Below are 24,625 nucleotides of genomic sequence, written 5' to 3'. Positions count from 1 at the left end.
GCTATTAAGGTATGCCGCCCACCCATGGCCCATAATGGTTTTGCCCCTTATATCACCCTGACGGTGTATCATATGAACTTTTTAACCTCTTTTCTAATTCTTACGTTTCCTCACTTTGGTAGGGCCCTGCCTTGAATACAGCTAATTTTGTACTATACTCTAAGCTCCTGTCGTACCTGTTTAGGCCCCTACTCACCAGTCTCAGTGATTATCTCCTTCAGCATTGGGGAGTGCACTACCCATGAAACTCTCTGTGGGTTAATACTAACTCAGTAGGTCTGTGTAGCAGTTTGTGGGGAACCATTCTACCAATATTCTGTCTCTTTGTATTAGTGAATGTATAGGTGGCATATTCTTTTTTCTTGCATATCTTCAGTATTTTATGTGAATATTAAACGTGAGCGGTGGAAATAACTTGCAAGTTATTACCGAGCCGCTCATAACCCAAAACTCGTAATCTGGCCGATAGCCAATCACAAGAGACAAATGTGTGCAGGCACCAATCAGATTGCACTACCTATGAATGAAACTCTCTGCAGATTAATACTCAGTTGGTCTGTGTAGCAGTTTGTGGGGAACCATTCTGTCAATATTCTGTCTCTTTGTATTAATGAATGTATGTGTGGCGTATTCTTTTTTTCTTGCATATCTTCAGTATTTTATGTATGTCTTTATTTCTTGCAGAGCAGTTCTTTCCCTGTTTTTGCTGCATTGCAGATATCTGCAGAAGTGTCTGCCTCTTTCTGCAGTGCATTATGTGCATCAGAAGTGTCATTGCGCTGCATGTTGTTGTGTTAGCACATCATTCAGTGTTTGCTGATTTCTGCTTTGTGGAGTTAACACTGCATTGAGCACAGTAGCTACTAGTAGTGCAGTACAGTCAGTGACAGACTGGTAGATTTCTGCTTTGTGGAGTTGACACTGCAGTGAGCACAGTAGCGGTAATCACTGTCTGCTCTGTACTGACCAGCCAGAGATAGAAACGCACAGAATGCCAATGGTCAATCTAATTCAGGTCCAGTTAGTCAAAGACAGACCCCACAGTCAGTCCACACTAGGTAGACAACATTACTGAAAGAAATAGTGTATTGATTTTGAAGGTGTGCAGCCCCAGTATAGAAAGGTGTTTAATATCAGCAAACACTGAATGAAGTGCTAACACAACATGCAGTGCAATTACACTTCTGATGCACATAATGCACTGCAGAAAGAGGCAGACACTTCTGCAGATATCTGCAGTGCAGCAAAAGCAGGGAAAGAACTGCTCTGCAAGAAATAAAGACATACATAAAATACTGAAGATATGCAAGAAAAAAAGAATACGCCACACATACATTCATTAATAAAAAGAGACAGAATATTGACAGAATGGTTCCCCACAAACTGCTACACAGACCTACTGAGTATTAATCCGCAGAGAGTTTCATTCATAGGTAGTGCAATCTAATGATCCTTTACTTTGTATGTACAGTATAGCTAGTTAAAGGGATAGGAAAGTCAAAATTAAACTTTCAGGATTCAGATAGAGCAAGTAATTTTAAGACACTTTTAAATTAAATTCTATTTTTAAATGTACTTGTTCTCTTGGTATCCCTTGTGGAAAAAGAATACACACATATCATACACTAGTGGGAGATAGCTGCTGATTGGTGCCTGCACACATTTGTCTCTTGTGATTGGCTAACTATCGGCCAGATTACGAGTTTTGGGTTATGAGCGGCTCGGTAATAACTTGCAAGTTATTTCCACCGCTCACATTTAACAGCGCTGCTATTACAGGTTTGCAAAAACCCGGCGTTAGTGGGCAATATGGCAACATTAAGCTCCATACTGCACACAAATACCAGTGCTGCTTTGAGCTGGTTTTACGTGCTCGTGCACGATTTCCCCATAGACATCAATGGGGAGAGCCGGCTAAAATAAAGCCTAACACCTTCAATGACGGAGCATAAAGCTCCGTAACGCAGCCCCATTGATTCCTAGGGGGAAAGAAAATTTATGTTTAAACCTAACACCTTAACATAAACCCAGAGTCTAAACACCCCTTATTTGCTGACCCTGACATCGCCGACACCTACATTACACTTATTAACCCCTAATCTGCTGCCCTCAACATTGCCACCACCTACATTACACTTAGCAACCCCTAATCTGCCGCCCCCAATGTCGCCGCCACCTACCTACACTTATTAACCCCTAATCTGCCACCCCCAATGTCGCCACCACCTACATAAATGTATTAACCCCTAATCTGCTGCCCCCAATGTCGTTGCTACCTACATTACACTTATTAACCTAATCTGCCACCCCGAATGTCGCCACAACCTACATAAATTTATTAAACCCTAATCTGCCACCGCAACTATACTAAAGTTATTAACCCCTAAACCTCTGGCCTCCAACATCACTAACACTAAATAAATATATTAACCCCTAAACCTAACCCTAAGTCTAACCCTAACACCCCTAACTTTAATACAATTAAAATAAATCTAAATTTATTAACTATTTATGAACTACCTAGTTAAAATAAATACAAACTTAGCTGTAAAATAAAACCTAACCTGAGTTAGACTAACACCTAACATTACACTACAATTACATAAATTACAAAAAAAAAATAAACAGTAAATTACACACACAAAAAAAAGAAATTATCAAATATTTAAACTAATTACACCTAATCTAATAGCCCTATCAAAATAAAAAAGCCCCCCCGAAATAAAAAAAACCCTAGCCTAAACTAAACTGCCAATAGCCCTTAAAAGGGCCTTTTGCGGGGCATTGCCCCAAAGAAATCAGCTCTTTTACCTGTTACAAAAAATACAAACAACCCCCCCAAAATTAAAACCCACCACCCACACAACCAAACCCCCCAAATAAAACTAAAATCCTATCTAAAAAAACCTAAGCTCCCCATTGCCCTGAAAAGGGCATTTGGATGGGCATTGCCCTTAAAAGGGCATTTAGCTATTTTTCTTTGCCCTAACCCCTAATATAAAAATAAAACCCACCCAATAAACCCTTAAAAAAACATAACACTAACCCCCGAAGATCCACTTACAGTTTTTGAAGACCAGACATCCATCCTCATCAAGCCAGAAGTCTTCATCCAAGCGGGCAGAAGTCCTCAACGAACCCGGGTGAAGTCTTCATCCAAGCGGCAAGAAGTCGTCCTCCAGGCGGGCAGAAGTCTTCATCCAGATGGCATCTTCTATCTTCATCCTTCCGACGCGGAGCGGCTCCATCTTCAAGACATCCAGCGTGGAGCATCCTCTCCATACAGTCCCAGCCGTACACTGAAGGTTCCTTTAAATGATGTCATCCAAGATGGCGTCCCTTGAATTCCGATTGGCTGATAGAATTCTATCAGCCAATCGGAATTAAAGTTGAAAAAATCCTATTGGCTGATGCAATCAGCCAGTAGTTTTGAGCTTCAATCATATTGGCTGATCCAATCAGCCAATAGGATTTTTTCACCTTTAAGTAGCCTCACCAGCCTCTGACCTCACCGCACGTCACCCTGAAGCCCTTTGTCAGTCATATACCCTCATCAGATCTTAGACCCCTGACCCTGAAGCCCCTCTATCAGCTACATACCCACATAAGACCTCAGGCTACAGGCCCTGAAGCCCCTCTATCAGCCACATACCCACATCAGACCTCAACTTCCTTGCTCTGACATCCCTCTGTCAGCCACATAACCACATCAGATATTAGACCCCTGAGGCCTCTTATCAGCCTCATACACACAACAAACCTCAGTCATATCCACATTAGATCTCAGATCGTTGTCCATAAAGCTCCTCTGTCAGTCATAATCTCATCAGATCTTAGACCCCAGACCCTGAAGCCCCTCTGTCATATCCACACATATCCACATAAGATCTGAGACCTTTGGCTCTGAAGCCCCTCTGTCAGCCACATACCCACATGAGATCTCAGATTTATGGCCCTGAAGCCCCTCTGTCAGCCACATGCCCACATCAGATCTTAGACCCCTGACCTTGAAGCCCCTCTATCGGCCACAGACCCACATCAGATCTCAGAACACTGGCCCTGAAGCCCCTAAAGCTCCTCTATCAGTCGCATACTTTCATCAGATCTTAGACCCCATAACCTGAGGCCCCTCTGTCAGCTACATATGCACATGAGATCTCAGATTTATGGCCCTGAAGCCCCTCTGTCAGCCACATACCCATATGAGATCTCAGATTCCTGGCCCTGAAGCCCCTCTGTCAGCCACATACGCACATCAGATCTCAGTCCCTGTCAGTGCCTTACCTTAATGTAAGGCAGCTTTCATGTTGCTTTAATGCATAAGGGGAACAGCTTTCAAAAATATTTTTTACTTTAAATTAGGATATACTTAGTCACACTTTTATATCTTACTAAAATATTTACACTAGCTCTCTGTTCACTTTTTAGATTAGAAACAAGGGTCTGGTCACCTCAAGTCTGTGAAGATGGGAAAGCACATCCTTTTAAAATAAACCTAGAGGCTGAACCACAGGTAAAGATTTATCTATATTCATTTTGCACAGTTATTCTTTGTGTATTCCTGAGTACTAGAGTGTAACATTGTACAATGCACTTTTTTTGTTAGATTGAATTAATTTGGTTAATAAAACATGCTGTGAAGAGGCTTCTGACATGTTTGCTCCTATGTAAATTATATTTAATTTCTAGGAACCATAGTTCTAGACTTGCCTTCCTTAATTTAGTATATCCCACTGATTTCATTCACTCCTTTGATTACACAATATGACTCATCCACAGGTAATACTCAGAAGCTATGGATGGGCTCTACTATCTGTGTAGTTAGAATCCAGTGTAAATTTAAAAGAACATGAATGTTAGAATTACACTTTCATCATTCAGATAGAGAATTTAATTTAAACAACATTCTAATATTCTGATTTCAAATTTACTTCTGTTGAAGAGCATACCTACATAGGCTCACGGTTGTGCAAATCTTTGTCATATTGGAATAAGTATTGATAGCTTTGGCTGTTTATATATATATATATATATATATATATATATATATATATATATATATATATATACACACATACATACATACACATTTTTACAGAAAAATTCTGCACAAGAGCTGGACTGTTTGATTTGATAATTTATTATTAACCAAGTGTATTCTGTTTAATCTATGTACTGTGAATGAGATGATTATCTTGCCATAATAACATTACATTTACTGCCGCACAGCTGTAGTTACTAAAAAGACTATTATTTTTAAAATGTTTCATCAACAAATTGCTACTAACAGGGCCGTCTTTAAGACAGAGCAAAAGGGGCAGCTGCCCAGGGTCCAGTCTTTGTTGAGGGGCCCAAAAGTCCATGCTAGACTGCTGATGTCATGTGACATGGGGGACACACACAGTCAGTCCTAATACTGTCACAATCAAAAGTTATCTGCTTATATTTATTTGTGAGAAACTGTGCCAGACTGTGCCAGTGTCATGTGACTTGCCAAGCTAGTGCCATGTGCTGTTTTAGATGTGCATTGTGCAGCACTGAATGCTAAGCCCTAACTCGACATCCAGCGAATCCCACTGAATCAGAAAAGGTCCTGCTGGGGTTACCACTGTTACCAGGTAACTGCTCTGGTGGTGGTGATTGTTTCTGGGTAGGGCTGACTGTAGGCGCATGCAGCAGAAAGCTGGAGCAGCAGGCACGTGAGGATTTGAGCATCTGTGCAGCTGGACACACTGCTCTCTTCAGGCTTGAGGCTGTGTGACTCGTCTCACACTGTATCTATGCAGCCTTGGACAGATAGCATCCAGTCTGCTGGTCCCCTTAGCCCTGCTCTTTCTGCTGTGTCCCTAAGATCAACTAGCTAAAGTTTGTTAGGGGAACAGTGCTTTGTAGAAAGGTGTCAGTGGGAAGAATAAGTGAATGGACACACACCTTTCCCCCATTCAGCATCGTCTAGTGCAGGGGGAGAGGGAACTTGTTCCTAGCAAAGAAGTGCATGTCTCAGATTTTACAGCTTCTCATAGTAGTTCTGCTATTCCAGTCAGTTAACTTATATGTTGTCTGCACCTCCATGCTTCCTCCTCTGTCTTTACCTTGATTTTCTCCTGTTGGCTGCCCTAAATCTCTTTAACCAGCTAACCTCACACCAGAATCACATTCAAAAGCATATTAAATTAATCCACAGTTGAGGAATGTATATATTTATTTACTTATAAGTACTGCTTAGGTCCAGTTTCACATATTGCAATTTATTTCATTTTTTTAAAATGATTAGCTCAGCAGTGGATGATTCACTGCTGGGCTAATCATTTTAAAAGAATTATAAAATATATTGATTTAGTTGTTTTTTGGGATGTTGAGGTGGAGAGCGAAATTGCATGGGGGGCCCAAGAAAATGTCAGTATTAAAGACGGCTCTAGCTACTAATATTTGTTACTATATGATTATTATTATTTATTACATCAGCTCAGGAAATCATGCTCAGTTAAATTATGATCAGATCTCCAGTTCTCTGGTACTGCTGAGCCAAGAGACATAGATAAGGCAGGTTTATTTTCCATTGCTTCCCAAATACACGTTATACTGTTGATTAGTTTAAGGTTGTTAAATTCCAGTCCTCTTCTTACAGGTCAGATTTGCAGAACTAAATTTGATAAGAACTGGTTAATTAAGAAGATTTTATTTAGGGCCCCATGTACTAAAGGACAGGCAGACACAGTTCCCAACTTGGGAACATGTTCGCACACCTTCCCAGCGAACGGCAGTGGACGTACTATTGCACAAGAAATTCCTCTGAGAGCAGGGCCTGTCAATCATCCTGACGTGTTCAGATGACCGCCTCTTCTTACATTGCTGAAAGCATGAAGCATAAAGCATAAATATAATAGAATAAAATATTTCACTATCATGTTTAATGATGCAGATAGAGCAAACAGTTTGGGGGGGGGGGAAATATTTTCATTATCAAATTTACTTTGTTCTTTTGGTATTCTTTGTTGAAGAACGTGCCTAGGTTGGCTCAGTAGAACGTGTATATGTTTAGATCACTGTATGGCAACACTTTTACAACAGTGTTATACATTGTTGCAAAAACTGCTTCCATCCAACTCTCCAAAGTGTAAAACACAAATGCAACACTGCTGCGGTATAGTGCTCCAGATACGGAGCCAGCCTAAGTATGCTTGTCAGCAAAGAATACCATGAGAACAATGTAAATTTGATAATAGAAGTAAACAACTTTTTCCCCAAATACCTTGCTTTAGCTGAATCAGTTTAATTTTTAGTTTCATGTCCCTTTGACAGTCAACAATATTTGATCATGTCTGTTATACCTGACCCTGTTGGCATTAACCATCCCATTCACACCTCTTTGTACAGAGAGTGTATACGTGCATGATACTGTGTATGTTCTATCTGTCGTATACTTGTTATTTAACTGTACATTCAAATACAGGGCAATCTAAAATGATAACTTTCTAAAAAGTAGATAGCATGAACAGAACTTACACAGCAAGGTATCCAGAGGCAGATGAACTGACTAGGGTCACATTTATAAACATGTGATACTAATAGGACAATATAATTTTAAGTTCTTAAAGAGACAGTCTACACCAGAATTTGTATTGTTAAAAAAAGATAGATAATTCCTTTATTACCCATTCCCCAGTTTTGCACAACCAACAAGGTTATATTAATATATTGTTTACCTCTATGATTATCTTGTATCTAAGCTTCTGCAGACTGCCCCTTATTTCAGTCCTTTTGACAGACTTGCATTTTAGCCAATCAGTGCTGACTCCTAGGTAACTTCACCGCGTGAGCACATTGTTATCTATATGTCACACATGAACTAATGCCCTCTAGTTGTGAAAAAATGTCAAAATGCATTCAAATAAGAGGCGGCCTTCAAGGGCTAAGAAATTAGCATATGAACCTCCTAGGTTTAGCTTTCAACTAAGAATACCAAGAGAAAAAAGCAAAATTGATGATAAAAGTAAATTGAAAAGTTGTTTAAAATTACGTTACCTATCTAAATCATAAAATTTTATTTTTAACTAGACTATCCCTTTAACATTTTAGTAAAATGGTAGAAGTTTCTATATATCAAGTAATCCTATACCTTCTGGTTTTTCCTTTTTATTAATAAACTTCTGAAAAGCAGCACAAATGGGTTCCAAGTGTACCAAGGTTTCCAGAGCTAAGTAGCTTCCGAATAGTCCAGGGAAAATTATTATAGGGGCATGGCACATAGCAACAAATGACAGTTTCTAAGAAAACTGAGCTTTTAGTTCTTTACTAGTAGTGACCTTCAAAAGCAGGAGAAACAAACGCAGCAAGAGGTTTTAATAGACAACAAAGTATTGTGCATGTTACATATAGTGTGGGCTGCTCGTGTGTTTAATCTGCATGGTTTGGTGTGTTTTATCTAAACGTATACAGGAATTCAAGCCCATTGGCACAGCTCATAACAGACGGGCGCAGCCTTTTGTAGCAGGAGCCAGCATTGGAGACAAAAAGCAGGTAGTGAGCTCTGCCTATAATACGCCAATTGGGCTGTATTCATCTAGCAACATTAAGGACGCCTTCCATGGACAGATGCGAGGCCTTATCCCCAATGCAGAGCAGATGTAAGTATTTGCATGCACGCCTGCTAGTGCGCTGAAACTGTAACGGTTTGTTTGGTGTTTTAATAATAGTCCAGCTCTTCGGAAAGCCCATCAGGGTTCGGCGATGTATCATATATTGTTACTGTTATATATAGATAACTATTTTCTGCTTCACAAAGAGCCTACACAAATGTTACATTATAATGAATATGTGTTTCATGTCAGAGGGATATAACATGAGGAACAGTTTATATAATGGGCATCTTTTGGGATTTAATCATTTTTTAATACTTTTTCTGTTCTTACATTTAATTTCAAGTAAAAAATAAATAAATTAACGGGATATGAAACCCAAAACGTTTCTTTTGTGATTCAGATAGAGCATGTGATTTCAAACAACTTTCTAATTCACTTGTAAATTTTTCTTTGTTTTTCTTTGTATCTTTTATTGAAAAGCAGGGACGTATGCTTAGGAGTCGGCCCATTTCTGGAGCACTATAAGGCAGCGGTTTTGCAAAAATGTTCTCCATTTGCAAGAGCCCTAGATGGCAGCACTAGTTTCTGCCATGTAGTGCTCTATTTGCCTACCTAGGTATCTATTTAACACACAACATATTGAGAAACAAAGCACATTTGATCATAGAAGTAAATTGGAAACTTTTTTTAAATAGTATGCTCTGTCTGAATCACAAAATAAAAATTGGGGGTTTCGTATCCCTTGTAAATTTGCCCTTACAGTTAAATATAATATTTGCAACAAATTTAACAACAAGGTTTTGAGAAAAGGGACTTAAAATGTACATTTCCTCATGAATAGGGAGTGTCTGCTTTTTGGTCATCTGCAGTTAACAGATCTATAGGGTCCAATTGCCATCTTTCCAATACCTTTTATTGGCGTTTTTTTGGCTCCTGATTAATGATTTCTGAGATATCAAACTTCAAGTGATAAAACCATTTCTGTATTGGGAGAAGTTCAGATATGAGCAGATAGCAAGAAAACCCCCCATATGATACATGAACAGCAATGACTCTTGCAATCCGAATCTTCTCTTCACTTATTTTGCACTCGATCTCGGCAACAAAATGGACGCATCGAATTCAAGGGCATTTAAAAAGTACAAAATGGGCTTTTTCAACATTTTTGACAGTATTCTAAGACCATTTGTAATGTATATTACTATATGTTGTGCATGAGAAATACACTTAATTTTATATGCATATATCCCCTATCAATACATGTTTTAGATTCATTAAACCTATATATAGCACTATTGTATAGTCCCTTGGTAGTGGACAGGAGAGACATTAAAGGGACACTTAAGTCAAAATGAAACTTTCATTATTCAGATATAGCGTGAAAATGTAAACAACTTTCCAATTTACTTCCATTAAAAAAAGTGCTCAGTCTTTTTATATTTAAACGTTTTGAGTCACCAGCTCCTACTGAGCATGTGTAAGAATTCACAGAATAAGCATATATGCATTTGTGATTGGCTGATGGCTGTCACATGGTACGTGTATGCATTTGTGATTGGCTGATGGCTGTCACATGGTACAGGGGGAGTGGAAATAGACATAACTTTTAAAATTGTCAGAAAAAAAATCTATTTATTTGAAGTTCAGACTAAGTGCTATTGCATTGTCTTGTTATCTTGCATTTGTTGATTATGCAAATCTACTGTGTTGACTGGTCATTTAACATATGTATATGTATTTAAATAAACAAATACATGACGTGAGAAAACAAAACTCACCACCACAACATCTAGAAATGGAAGGTAGCAAATGTGCTGTTAAAATTTTTTTTTTTTTAATTTTCGTGTTTCTAAATTACAGTAATGTCATCTTCATAAACAGGATTTCTATTGTGATCTTGAATTAACCATTTGCCTTTTCATCCTGTTTATTGTAAAAAATGTGCAAAAGATCTTGTTTATCAATAAACAGAAGACTCAAAAATTGTGTTCTGAAAAATGTGTGATTTTATGATTTTACAGTATCTAGAACTTTGCATCTCCATCATATTACAGTAATAGATATTATTTAATAAAGCAGTGGCGAAACGCGAGTCATGACAATGTCCATATATTTTAATATACCAAATTAAATGTTAAGTTTTATGATGTGCACCCCTTATCCAATCGTGTAATTGTTTGCAATCACTTTCTATAAAGTGTGCCATATAATGCTTCTTTTCTCTCTACACTATTATATTTAATATACCCAGCATTAGTCACTGCCCTACTTAGGATACATAGGCTTAGCTAAGGGGGATCTCTTTTGAATGTGACTGCTGAACCCCACCCTCCCTGGATTTATCTGGGGACCTCATTCTGTTGAAGTCACATTTTTCTTATGAAAATAAATTTTCCACATTGTTTTCTTAATCAATGAACAATTCATTTAAAATTTTTTTTTTTAACATATTACATGTCCAGTATACCCATCATACCTGTATACAAATGACATTCATATTGTTTAACACTTATCAGAAACACTGCACTATCCAATTGGAAAACACACACTGACTCAACAATCTTGGAATTTCATTGATCAGCATCCATTATCGGCAATTACGAGTGCATTGGTGGAAAATGGAGATCCATGGTCAGTTATTCTGAATTAGCCACCTAAACTCAAGTATCCCCCTGCTTCAGCTCCTCAAAGACCAAAGATGAAAAAAAATGTTTTGCTTTTTTCAACACTTTGCACACTTATGTAAATACTTACTGTATAGACGCACAACAATTGAATGAAACATAAATTAATTAAAAAAAAAAAAAGCTAGATAGGATGTTCTTTATAAATCTTTACATTTCCCATCTTAAATTTTAAGAATTTCTCTCCAGTTTTGGCTCAGAGTTATATTACTTCAACTGAGGGAAAATACTAGGCATTTAAAAAAATCTGAAAGGTTACAATTACTATATATTATCATTATTGATAATGAAAATGTACAAAAAGACATAGGGCCCCATATACTAAAAGGCATGCGAACAGCTTCTCATCTCACGTTCGCTGCATACGGGCAGCGGATCTATTCGCCTGCTGCTCCGTATGCATCATTACACACTCCCCTTCACTTGTGTGACAAATCACACAAGAGAAGTGACTGTCAATCACTGAGAGCGAGTGAGGTGGTGAAGAGTGTAAGTAACAGTTGTCAGTTTATTTTGGACTTGACTGTTCCTTTAATAACGTCTGGGATAAAAAAAAAAGGGATATACTATGAACTAAAATAATTTTACACTTATGGGACATTTTGGACAAACTTGTTGGGCCTAAAGTTCCTATCTGCCATCAGCATTTATGTTTCTGTGTATCTCATAAAAGTGGAGAGCTTTAGATTATCGGGCCCCACATAAAAATAAAAGCCAAGTGTTGTCTGCATTGTTTTGGAGGTGTATATGTATATATGTATGTATATATATATATATATATATCCTCCATGTGTATCTGCACTCTCAATCTCCTCCAGTCATCAACCAGGGTGCCAGGTCAGTAATATTCACAGTATTTTCAAAGTAGGACTGCACTCGCTGGATTTAAGCATAAAACTTATTTTATTGTGGTAACGTTTCGGAGTCCACAGACTCCTTCCTCAGACCAGTGGTCTGAGGAAGGAGTCTGTGGACTCCGAAACGTTACCACAATAAAATAAGTTTTATGCTTAAATCCAGCGAGTGCAGTCCTACTTTGAAAATACTATATATATATATATATATATATATATATATATATATATATATATATATATATATATATATATACACACACAATTCATTAAAATTGTGGGGGGAGATAAGAAACTGAAATTAAAATCCTCCATGTCTCAAAATTAAATCATGTAAATATTTGCATAGGAAATTAGCACATCTAGGCAAGAATTCCTGCTTGCTTTTCCCCCAGAAATAACTGATATACAATGTTACCAATGCACAAGAGAATTCTGGGTAAGCTATGCAAATTAGATATGCAAAAAAACTGAGAATTTGCATATCTAATTTGCATAGCTTACCCAGAATTCTCTTGTGCATTGGTAACATTGTATATGAGTTATTTCTGGGGAAAAGCAAGCGGGGATTCTTGCCTAGATGTGCTAATTTCCTATGCAAATATTTACATTGATATACAATAAATATAAATAAATAATATATAAAGAGTTTAAATGGAAAATACTGTAACCCTTTGTAATTTAGTTTGTCATTAAAATGAGAATTTGTATTTTTTATTCTTGAAAGAAAATCATTATTGGAAACAAAGATATTCAATAAGTTTTTTTTTGTGTTCTACAGGATTTGAGCTATTTTGAGCACAAGCATAATGTCCGGCCAAAGCCTTTCATACTCCCTGGCAGAAGCAGGTTATAAACGTTTCCATTGTGTTTGTTTTGTGCAGTGTTTTACTATTAGATAATGAGAATATGTTGTTACTTACCAATGCCAAAGAAAATTAACCTTCTGCAGATTATACAGTGGTATTTGGACTTTCTGCGGGAAGATTTTCAACTTGAAACGTTTATCAGCATAGATTCCAGACCAGAATAAAATGAACTTGGAATGGAACCAGATTATAGACACAAATTTCATAAACCGTTTTTTTGTTAAAGGGAAACCCCAAACTTTTTCTTTCGTGATTCAGACAGAGCATACATTTTTTAACAACTTTAGACTCTTTCTATTATGACATTGTCTTTGTTCTCTTGATACCTTTTGTTGAAAAGCAGGGGTGTAAAATCTGGAACGTGCAACAGTTTTGCAGGAATTTTATGCATTTGCAAGAGCACTAGATGGCAGCACTTTGTCTTGCCATTCAGTGCTCCAGACACCTACATGGGTATCTCTTTAACATAATGTACCATGAACAAAGCAAAATTTGATAATAAAAATAAATTGGAAACTTTTTAAAAAGTGTATGCTCTGTCTGAATCACAGTGGAACTTTTTTGATTTCATATCCCTTTAAGACTGTTCAAAATAAGGTTTCAGCAATGCACACTGATGTATAGTTTTACTAGGGGAAATTAGGAAAATGTCTCTGATGCTGATAACAAAAGCAAAAGTTATAGACAATGTGGTCTTGTAATAGCCCTGCATGGTGCTGCAATGTTTATCGGATTGTTCTATAAAGAAATCCAATTGGCATTCTGAAATAAACAATAATAATGTGCATTTCCTTGTTTTTGTATCTTTAAGTGAAAGCATTAACCCTGGCATTAACATATGTTATATAGATATAAACTAGAAGGTGTGGGGTTGTGTTCCCATAGTTATCTTTCACAAGAAGTAATATTCCGTTCCCTTAGAAACTGAACAATACAGAAAATGTAATTATTAAGAATTTTCCTATGAATTATGAGCAGGGAAAGCTTACTTGTATGCACAATAAAAGGCTCAATTAGAATTGAAATGCTGTAAATATTTGCGCTAAGTCTGTAGGGTTATTATTCAAGTCTAATATATTTTAAGCATTATGCAGAAACATAATCAGTTCAACCACTCCCTTTTAACGTTTGCCTTGCTATTTGGTTCTGCTGCTTTTACACTAGTTGCCCCTAGACCAGTGCCGTTGTGCATGATTGCTTTGTGACCGCGCATGATCTAAATGCATGTTCTGTATATTCTTAGTAAAGTTTCTCTCTTTTCTATGCCTAACACCTTTGAACTTGTCTCACACTTCCTCACTGTCTCCTGCACTCTCTCACATGGCTAAAACACAGCGGATGCAGCACCCCTTCAGGTTATGACCCTGGTAGTGGGCGTAGCACCCCTTCCACTGCCAGCACTGTCAGCACTATTGATCCCGGGGAGCTGAAAGCGGCTTCTAGAATTGCACCTAACATTCCCTTGGAAATGGAACTCCCTGGTGTGAAGATTGTCCACGCTCAGTTCAATACACCCATGCAGCTGTATTCTGATGACAATATTATGGAAAGTCTCCAAGGGCAGGTTTCTACCATCCTAGGGGATGCACCACAAATGAGGTACATTATGTTCAGCTGTGCTACTTAGTGCGTGCACAACTGATTATCCTTGTAATGTATGTAATTATGTGAGATTCATTTAGATATGTATAGAGGAGAGAAACTTAAAACATAAACCAAGTTTGACTTGAGTCATCCATAGCCTTTCATCCAGCAAGTTGCAAAAAGTAGAGCTATTGATACTACTCAACTTGGTTGGTGATGGTCATTATAAAGGAGAGTTACTTTCCAAGACTGGTGCCACAACCAACATCAAATTAGAATCTGATATTCAGCACTGTTACATTTGTTCTACCTTATAAATCTTTCTACCAAGAGAATGAATAGGAGAGGGTTATTAAAGTATCTCTTTACATATATCCATAGGACATATCAGTAGTTATGGCAACTGACTACTGAAGTGAAAAATAACTACCTAGAAAATAAGATTTAAAAGTCACGCACTGCACATTGTGATAACAAACTACGTAACTGGCGACACAATTGGGGCTAATTGGACATGAGTTGGTGCTTTAAGCAATCACTGTGTAATATGTAGCTGGTTCAGGATTTTAGCAGCATTGTAAAATATTTTACACAAAAGATAGGCATTGTATGTTGCAACAAAAAGAAGCAAAATAAATAATCCATATTGCAATATTGTAGAATTGTTTGTAACTTAAAGAGGAATTTAATTTTGAGTTTAATGTCCCGTTAATACTAAAATATTGAATGTTAACATTCAAATATGGAATGGTGTATTCTGCTGTTAAATGTAACATTTGAAGATTACATTTGACTATTGAACTTGATTCCCCATAAAATTACATTGTCTATTAGAATTATATATTCAATATTTAAATTTGAAATTTTGATTTGAGGCAAGTACATGCAAGAAATGAACGTCAGATATTCAGCAAACATAAGCTATTTAAGGGACAGTCTGCACTAGAATTGTTATTGTTTAAAACAATAGATAACACCTTTACTACCAATTCCCCAGCTTTTCACAACTAACATTGTTACATTAATACACTTTATAAAATTTAAACCTCTAAATTTCTGCCTATTTCTAAGCCGCTATAGACAGCTTTTTTCATGCTTTTTTATTAGCTTTTCACAACAGGAGACTGCTAGTTTATGTGGGCCTTATAAATAACATTGTGCTCACACCTGTAGAGTTGTGCAGGACACAACACTAACTGGCTAAATGCAAGTCAGTAGATAATAAATAAATAGCCATGTGATAAGGGGGCTGTCAGAAGAGGCTTAGATACAAGGTAATCACAGAGGTAAAAAGTATATTACTATAACCATGTTGACTGTGCAAAACTGGGGTATGGGTAATACAGGGATTATCTATATTTTTTTAAATAATACAAATTTTAGAGTAGACTGTCCCTTTAACTTATGTAACAGCATAAATGATGTTTTGACTGTATGATCAAACTTATGTAACAGCATAAATGATGTTTTGTCCAATAGGCCATAAAATGGTTGGGAATGTACCTATTTACATATCTTGTGGCAATGATCATTGATCATCTCATATTGGCATATAATAATTAAACTAGACTCCTTAATACTCTTATTAAATAAGACACCAACTTTGAAATTCATCTATAGATCCAAACTCGCATTCTGATTAATTGTGCTAAAGAACTGGAAGCGCATTGAAGTACAATCCTTCTCTAAATGAAGAAATCTAGTGACATTTACCTTGATCATTATTCAATAACGATTAACAATTAGAAGCTTATTATTGCATACTGTTTTAAGAGAAAGGTAAAGGTGTAACTAATCCAGCTTCCTTAGGGCATATATTTGAATACATCGTTACTTGACTTCTTGCGAATGCTGTAATGTAATTGCTTATATTATATAAGATTGTACATGGGATGTTATCATTCATTAAATTGTAGACATTCTGTATCACCAAAAGAGGATATTATATTTTTTTATTGTTTGATTGTTCAAAATCATCTTGTTGAATTTTAAAATTTGTCAGAATAAAAAATCAACATTTGGATTCTCTTTGTATTATGCATTTGTTGATTATCTAATTAAACTTCTATGGGATCCCCTCCCCCATTACATTTCTCCCCCCCCAAAAAATAAAAAAAATAAACACCCTGCCCACTTACCTTACAGTATGAATGGCTGCTATTATTCATGGTAGCTATGGTCTTGCATTGAAGAGCTCAGTTTTGTCAGGAAGTCTGCACACCCCTATCCTTAATGGTTAATCTGATTGTGACTGTTGTTATATAGGTAAAAGTGTTATAATATATGGGATCTGATGTTCCCTGGTGTCTGGTATAAACTATAAGGAGAAATAGTGTTTTACTATCATTAAATGTTAATATAAACTAAACAATTGTCTTGAGAAATCGTAAATTAAAGAAAAAGTTACATTGTATTATACCCAATACAAACAATGAAGTACAGAACGCTTAATTATTTTAATAAATTAAAACAAACAAACAAACAAACAAACATTGCTTATAGACAAATGCGCTGTAAGCACACGGTTAACAAAATAAGATATACACTTTCAATAACATTAGAATTCCCTAAGAGGCTATTCGGAAGTAGTCTTTTACTGATCCATGGGTATTATACATACTCCAATTAACGATGGGGTGTCTAAGCACTATTTTACAATTATTTGGTATACTTCCCAATGGATCTGCGTAATACAACATGTTCCTATAGTTTGATGTTGGCGAAAATTATATTCCTCCAATTCCATAACATCTGGAACCTTATTTTGGCATCGTAGGAGCCTCTTTACATTTCCAATGTTTTATTATAAGAACTCTAGTACAGTTTACCCATTGATAAATTATATTTTAATTCACTAGCATGGATAAGTCATTTTGGTTTTACCTAAATTACTACATTTTTACACATTTTATATATGTAAGTATCTATGAAATGGCTGATATTTTCACTATATCAGAAGTTTTAGCTTTTTTATTAATTTATTTTAATAAAACAATTGTATATATATCATAATACATAATCAAACATCAATTAATTCTTTACTAATTTTAACCCTTTTTTATCAGTCATATAACAAGATTAACTCCCTATTGTGTATTATATATTTTTACCTCTGTGATTACCTTGTATCTAGGAACCTTCTTCCAGCCCCCTGATCACATGACTGTGACTGTTTGTTATCTATTGTCTTAAATTTAGCATTGTTTTGTGCTAAATCTTAAATAACCCTCTGTGCCTGAACACAGTGTTATCTATATGGCCCACGTGTACTTTCTGTTTTTTTGTGTTGAAAAGAGATTTAAAAAAGCATGTGATAAGAGGCAGCCCTCAAGGGCTTAGAAATCAGCATATGAGCCTACCTATGTTTAGTTTAAACTAAGAATACCAAGAGAAAAAACATAATTTATGTAAGAACTTACCTGATAAATTCATTTCTTTCATATTAACAAGAGTCCATGAGCTAGTGACGTATGGGATATACATTCCTACCAGGAGGGGCAAAGTTTCCCAAACCTTAAAATGCCTATAAATACACCCCTCACCACACCCACAAATTAGTTTTAACGAATAGCCAAGAAGTGGGGTGATAAGAAAAAAAGTGCGAAGCATATAAAATAAGGAATTGGAATAATTGTGCTTTATACAAAAAAATCATAACCACCACAAAAAAGGGTGGGCCTCATGGACTCTTGTTAATATGAAAGAAATGAATTTATCAGGTAAGTTCTTACATAAATTATGTTTTCTTTCATGTAATTAACAAGAGTCCATGAGCTAGTGACGTATGGGATAATGACTACCCAAGATGTGGATCTTTCCACACAAGAGTCACTAGAGAGGGAGGGATAAAATAAAGACAGCCAATTCCTGCTGAAAATAATCCACACCCAAAATAAAGTTTAATGAAAAACATAAGCAGAAGATTCAAACTGAAACCGCTGCCTGAAGAACTTTTCTACCAAAAACTGCTTCAGAAGAAGAAAATACATCAAAATGGTAGAATTTAGTAAAAGTATGCAAAGAGGACCAAGTTGCTGCTTTGCAGATCTGGTCAACCGAAGCTTCATTCCTAAACGCCCAGGAAGTAGATACTGACCTAGTAGAATGAGCTGTAATTCTTTGAGGCGGAATTTTACCCGACTCAACATAGGCAAGATGAATTAAAGATTTCAACCAAGATGCCAAAGAAATGGCAGAAGCTTTCTGGCCTTTCCTAGAACCGGAAAAGATAACAAATAGACTAGAAGTCTTACGGAAAGATTTCGTAGCTTCAACATAATATTTCAAAGCTCTAACAACATCCAAAGAATGCAATGATTTCTCCTTAGAATTCTTAGGATTAGGACATAATGAAGGAACCACAATTTCTCTACTAATGTTGTTGGAATTCACAACTTTAGGTAAAAATTCAAAAGAAGTTCGCAACACCGCCTTATCCTGATGAAAAATCAGAAAAGGAGACTCACACGAAAGAGCAGATAATTCAGAAACTCTTCTAGCAGAAGAGATGGCCAAAAGGAACAAAACTTTCCAAGAAAGTAATTTAATGTCCAATGAATGCATAGGTTCAAACGGAGGAGCTTGAAGAGCTCCCAGAACCAAATTCAAACTCCAAGGAGGAGAAATTGACTTAATGACAGGTTTTATACGAACCAAAGCTTGTACAAAACAATGAATATCAGGAAGAATAGCAATCTTTCTGTGAAAAAGAACAGAAAGAGCGGAGATTTGTCCTTTCAAAGAACTTGCGGACAAACCCTTATCTAAACCATCCTGAAGAAACTGTAAAATTCTCGGTATTCTAAAAGAATGCCAAGAAAAATGATGAGAAAGACACCAAGAAATATAAGTCTTCCAGACTCTATAATATATCTCTTGAGATACAGATTTACGAGCCTGTAACATAGTATTAATCACGGAGTCAGAGAAACCTCTATGACCAAGAATCAAGCGTTCAATCTCCATACCTTTAAATTTAAGGATTTCAGATCCGGATGGAAAAAAGGACCTTGTGACAGAAGGTCTGGTCTTAACGGAAGAGTCCATGGCTGGCAAGATGCCATCCGGACAAGATCCGCATACCAAAACCTGTGAGGCCATGCCGGAGCTATTAGCAGAACAAACGAGCATTCCCTCAGAATCTTGGAGATTACTCTTGGAAGAAGAACTAGAGGCGGAAAGATATAGGCAGGATGATACTTCCAAGGAAGTGATAATGCATCCACTGCCTCCGCCTGAGGATCCCGGGATCTGGACAGATACCTGGGAAGTTTCTTGTTTAGATGAGAGGCCATCAGATCTATCTCTGGGAGCCCCCACAATTGAACAATCTGAAGAAATACCTCTGGGTGAAGAGACCATTCGCCCGGATGCAACGTTTGGCGACTGAGATAATCCGCTTCCCAATTGTCTACACCTGGGATATGAACCGCAGAGATTAGACAGGAGCTGGATTCCGCCCAAACCAAAATTCGAGATACTTCTTTCATAGCCAGAGGACTGTGAGTCCCTCCTTGATGATTGATGTATGCCACAGTTGTGACATTGTCTGTCTGAAAACAAATGAACGATTCTCTCTTCAGAAGAGGCCAAAACTGAAGAGCTCTGAAAACTGCACGGAGTTCCAAGATATTGATCGGTAATCTCACCTCCTGAGATTCCCAAACTCCTTGTGCCGTCAGAGATCCCCACACAGCTCCCCAACCTGTGAGACTTGCATCTGTTGAAATTACAGTCCAGGTCGGAAGAACAAAAGAAGCCCCCTGAATTAAACGATGGTGAACTGTCCACCACGTTAGAGAGTGCCGAACAATCGGTTTTAAAGATATTAATTGATATATCTTCGTGTAATCCCTGCACCATTGGTTCAGCATACAGAGCTGAAGAGGTCGCATGTGAAAACGAGCAAAGGGGATCGCGTCCGATGCAGCAGTCATAAGACCTAGAATTTCCATGCATAAGGCTACCGAAGGGAATGATTGAGACTGAAGGTTTCGACAGGCTGTAATCAATTTTAGACGTCTCTTGTCTGTTAAAGACAAAGTCATGGACACTGAATCTATCTGGAAACCCAGAAAGGTTACCCTTGTTTGAGGAATCAAAGAACTTTTTGGTAAATTGATCCTCCAACCATGATCTTGAAGAAACAACACAAGTCGATTCGTATGAGACTCTGCTAAATGTAAAGACGGAGCAAGTACCAAGATATCGTCCAAATAAGGAAATACCACAATACCCTGTTCTCTGATTACAGACAGAAGGGCACCGAGAATCTTTGTGAAAATTCTTGGAGCTGTAGCAAGGCCAAACGGTAGAGCCACAAATTGGTAATGCTTGTCTAGAAAAGAGAATCTCAGGAACTGATAATGATCTGGATGAATCGGAATATGCAGATATGCATCCTGTAAATCTATTGTGGACATATAATTCCCTTGCTGAACAAAAGGCAATATAGTCCTTACAGTTACCATCTTGAACGTTGGTATCCTTACATAACGATTCAATAATTTTAGATCCAGAACTGGTCTGAAGGAATTCTCCTTCTTTGGTACAATGAAGAGATTTGAATAAAACCCCATCCCCTGTTCCGGAACTGGAACTGGCATAATTACTCCAGCCAACTCTAGATCTGAAACACAATTCAGAAATGCTTGAGCTTTCACTGGATTTACTGGGACATGGGAAAGAAAAAATCTCTTTGCAGGAGGTCTCATCTTGAAACCAATTCTGTACCCTTCTGAAACAATGTTCTGAATCCAAAGATTGTGAACAGAATTGATCCAAATTTCTTTGAAAAAACGTAACCTGCCCCCTACCAGCTGAACTGGAATGAGGGCCGTACCTTCATGTGAACTTAGAAGCAGGCTTTGCCTTTCTAGCAGGCTTGGATTTATTCCAGACTGGAGATGGTTTCCAAACTGAAACTGCTCCTGAGGACGAAGGATCAGGCTTTTGTTCTTTGTTGAAACGAAAGGAACGAAAACGATTGTTAGCCCTGTTTTTACCTTTAGACTTTTTATCCTGTGGTAAAAAAGTTCCTTTCCCACCAGTAACAGTTGAAATAATAGAATCCAACTGAGAACCAAATAATTTGTTTCCCTGGAAAGAAATGGAAAGTAGAGTTGATTTAGAAGCCATATCAGCATTCCAGGTCTTAAGCCATAAAGCTCTTCTGGCTAAGATAGCCAGAGACATAAATCTAACATCAACTCTAATAATATCAAAAATGGCATCACAGATGAAATTATTAGCATGCTGGAGAAGAATAATAATATCATGAGAATCACGATTTGTTACTTGTTGCGCTAGAGTTTCCAACCAAAAAGTTGAAGCTGCAGCAACATCAGCCAATGATATAGCAGGTCTAAGAAGATTACCTGAACATAGATAAGCTTTTCTTAGAAAAGATTCAATTTTTCTATCTAAAGGATCCTTAAACGAGGTACCATCTGACGTAGGAATGGTAGTACGTTTAGCAAGGGTAGAAATAGCCCCATCAACTTTAGGGATTTTGTCCCAAAATTCTAACCTGTCAGGCGGAACAGGATATAATTGCTTAAAACGTTTAGAAGGAGTAAATGAATTACCCAATTTATCCCATTCCTTAGCAATTACTGCAGAAATAGCATTAGGAACAGGAAAGACTTCTGGAATAACCGCAGGAGCTTTAAAAACCTTATCCAAACGTATAGAATTAGTATCAAGAGGACTAGAATCCTCTATTTCTAAAGCAATTAGTACTTCTTTAAGTAAAGAGCGAATAAATTCCATCTTAAATAAATATGAAGATTTATCAGCATCAATCTCTGAGATAGAATCCTCTGAACCAGAAGAGTCCAAAGAATCAGAATGATGGTGTTCATTTAAAAATTCATCTGTAGAGAGAGAAGATTTAAAAGACTTTTTACGTTTACTAGAAGGAGAAATAACAGACAAAGCCTTCTTTATGGATTCAGAAACAAAATCTCTTATGTTATCAGGAACATTCTGCACCTTAGATGTTGAGGGAACTGCAACAGGCAATGGTACATCACTAAAGGAAATATTATCTGCTTTAACAAGTTTGTCATGACAATTATTACAAACAACAGCTGGAGGAATAGCTACCAAAAGTTTACAGCAGATACACTTAGCTTTGGTAGATCCAGCAGGCAGTGGTTTTCCTGTAGTATCTTCTGGCTCAGATGCAACGTGAGACATCTTGCAATATGTAAGAGAAAAAACAACATATAAAGCAAAATAGATCAAATTCCTTATAAGACAGTTTCAGGAATGGGAAAAAAATGCCAAACATCAAGCTTCTAGCAACCAGAAGTAAATGAAAAATGAGACTGAAATAATGTGGAGACAAAAGCGACGCCCATATTTTTTGGCGCCAAATAAGACGCCCACATTATTTGGCGCCTAAATGCTTTTGGCGCCAAAAATGACGCCACATCCGGAACGCCGACATTTTTGGCGCAAAATAACGTCAAAAATGACGCAACTTCCGGCGACACGTATGACGCCGGAAACGGAAAAAGAATTTTTGCGCCAAAAAAGTCAGCGCCAAGAATGACGCAATAAAATGAAGCATTTTCAGCCCCCGCGAGCCTAACAGCCCACAGGGAAAAAAAGTCAAATTTTTGAGGTAAGAAAAAATATGATAATTTAAAGCATAATCCCAAATATGAAACTGACTGTCTGGAAATAAGGAAAGTTGAACATTCTGAGTCAAGGCAAATAAATGTTTGAATACATATATTTAGAACTTTATAAATAAAGTGCCCAACCATAGCTTAGAGTGTCACAGAAAATAAGACTTACTTACCCCAGGACACTCATCTACATGTTTGTAGAAAGCCAAACCAGTACTGAAACGAGAATCAGTAGAGGAAATGGTAAATATAAGAGTATATCGTCGATCTGAAAAGGGAGGTAAGAGATGAATCTCTACGACCGATAACAGAGAACCTTATGAAATAGACCCCGTAGAAGGAGATCACTGCATTCAATAGGCAATACTCTCCTCACATCCCTCTGACATTCACTGCACGCTGAGAGGAAAACCGGGCTCCAACTTGCTGCGGAGCGCATATCAACGTAGAATCTAGCACAAACTTACTTCACCACCTCCCTTGGAGGCAAAGTTTGTAAAACTGATTTGTGGGTGTGGTGAGGGGTGTATTTATAGGCATTTTAAGGTTTGGGAAACTTTGCCCCTCCTGGTAGGAATGTATATCCCATACGTCACTAGCTCATGGACTCTTGTTAATTACATGAAAGAAAAGCAAATTTGATTATAAAAGTAAGTGGAAGTTTAATTTATACTAGACTGTCCCTTTAACTTAGCATTAGCGTAATCACTAAAGGGATAATCATTTTGAATATGTGAAAAAACGTATTAGTGACAACTTTGTTAAATCATGTTAAAAATGTTACTATTTAATCTATATTTATTTATTTATTATGCTTATGATTGTAAGAGAAGAACTTTATACTGCTGCTTTACATTATGCTTATGAATGTAAACGGAGAAGTCCCTCCTGCTACTTTACATTATGCTTATGAATGTAAAAGAAGTCCATATTGCTGCTTTACATTATGCTTATGAATGTAAAAAGGAGAAGTCCATACTGCTGATTTACATTATGCTTATGAATGTAAAAGGAGAAGTCCCTCCTGCTGCTTTACATTATGTTTATAAATGTAAAAGGAGAAGTCCCTCCTGCTGCTTTACATTAGGTTTATGAATGTAAAAGGAGAAGTCCCTCCTGCTGCTTTACATTAGGTTTATGAATGTAAAAGGAGAAGTCCCTCCTGCTGCTTTACATTATGCTTATGAATGTAAAAGGAGAAGTCCCGTCTGCTGCTTTACATTATGCTTATGAATGTAAAAGAAGTCCATAAATGAGAAACGTTTTAATAAATGTATGTACTGTCTTGGGTTTCAAATCCATTTAATGTTCTAATTGCCGGTGATCATTTTAGCTTAATTTTCCTTTAAACATTTAGGGCCAGATTACAAGTGGAGCGCAGACGTTTGGGCTTGAGCGATAATGGGTTTATCAGGG

At 37.1% G+C, this 24,625-nt stretch overlaps 1 protein-coding gene across 1 annotated transcript in view; it reads left to right on the top strand.

Annotated features, from left to right (window-relative positions):
• The window catches only part of PDLIM3 (PDZ and LIM domain 3), a 107,667-nt gene that overhangs the window by 70,402 nt on the left and 12,640 nt on the right, over window positions 1-24,625 (top strand). The window contains exons 3-5 of the mRNA XM_053703890.1: window positions 4,429-4,513; window positions 12,902-12,969; window positions 14,325-14,588. Coding sequence (XP_053559865.1) covers window positions 4,429-4,513; window positions 12,902-12,969; window positions 14,325-14,588 — 417 coding nt within the window. The remainder of the gene's footprint in view (window positions 1-4,428; window positions 4,514-12,901; window positions 12,970-14,324; window positions 14,589-24,625) is intronic.

The sequence above is a fragment of the Bombina bombina genome, chromosome 2 (genome assembly GCF_027579735.1).
Source record: "Bombina bombina isolate aBomBom1 chromosome 2, aBomBom1.pri, whole genome shotgun sequence".
NCBI classification, from domain to species: Eukaryota; Metazoa; Chordata; class Amphibia; order Anura; family Bombinatoridae; genus Bombina; species Bombina bombina.
Note: the sequence above shows the minus strand (reverse complement) of the source record. Positions and strands in the feature narration are given on the sequence as shown.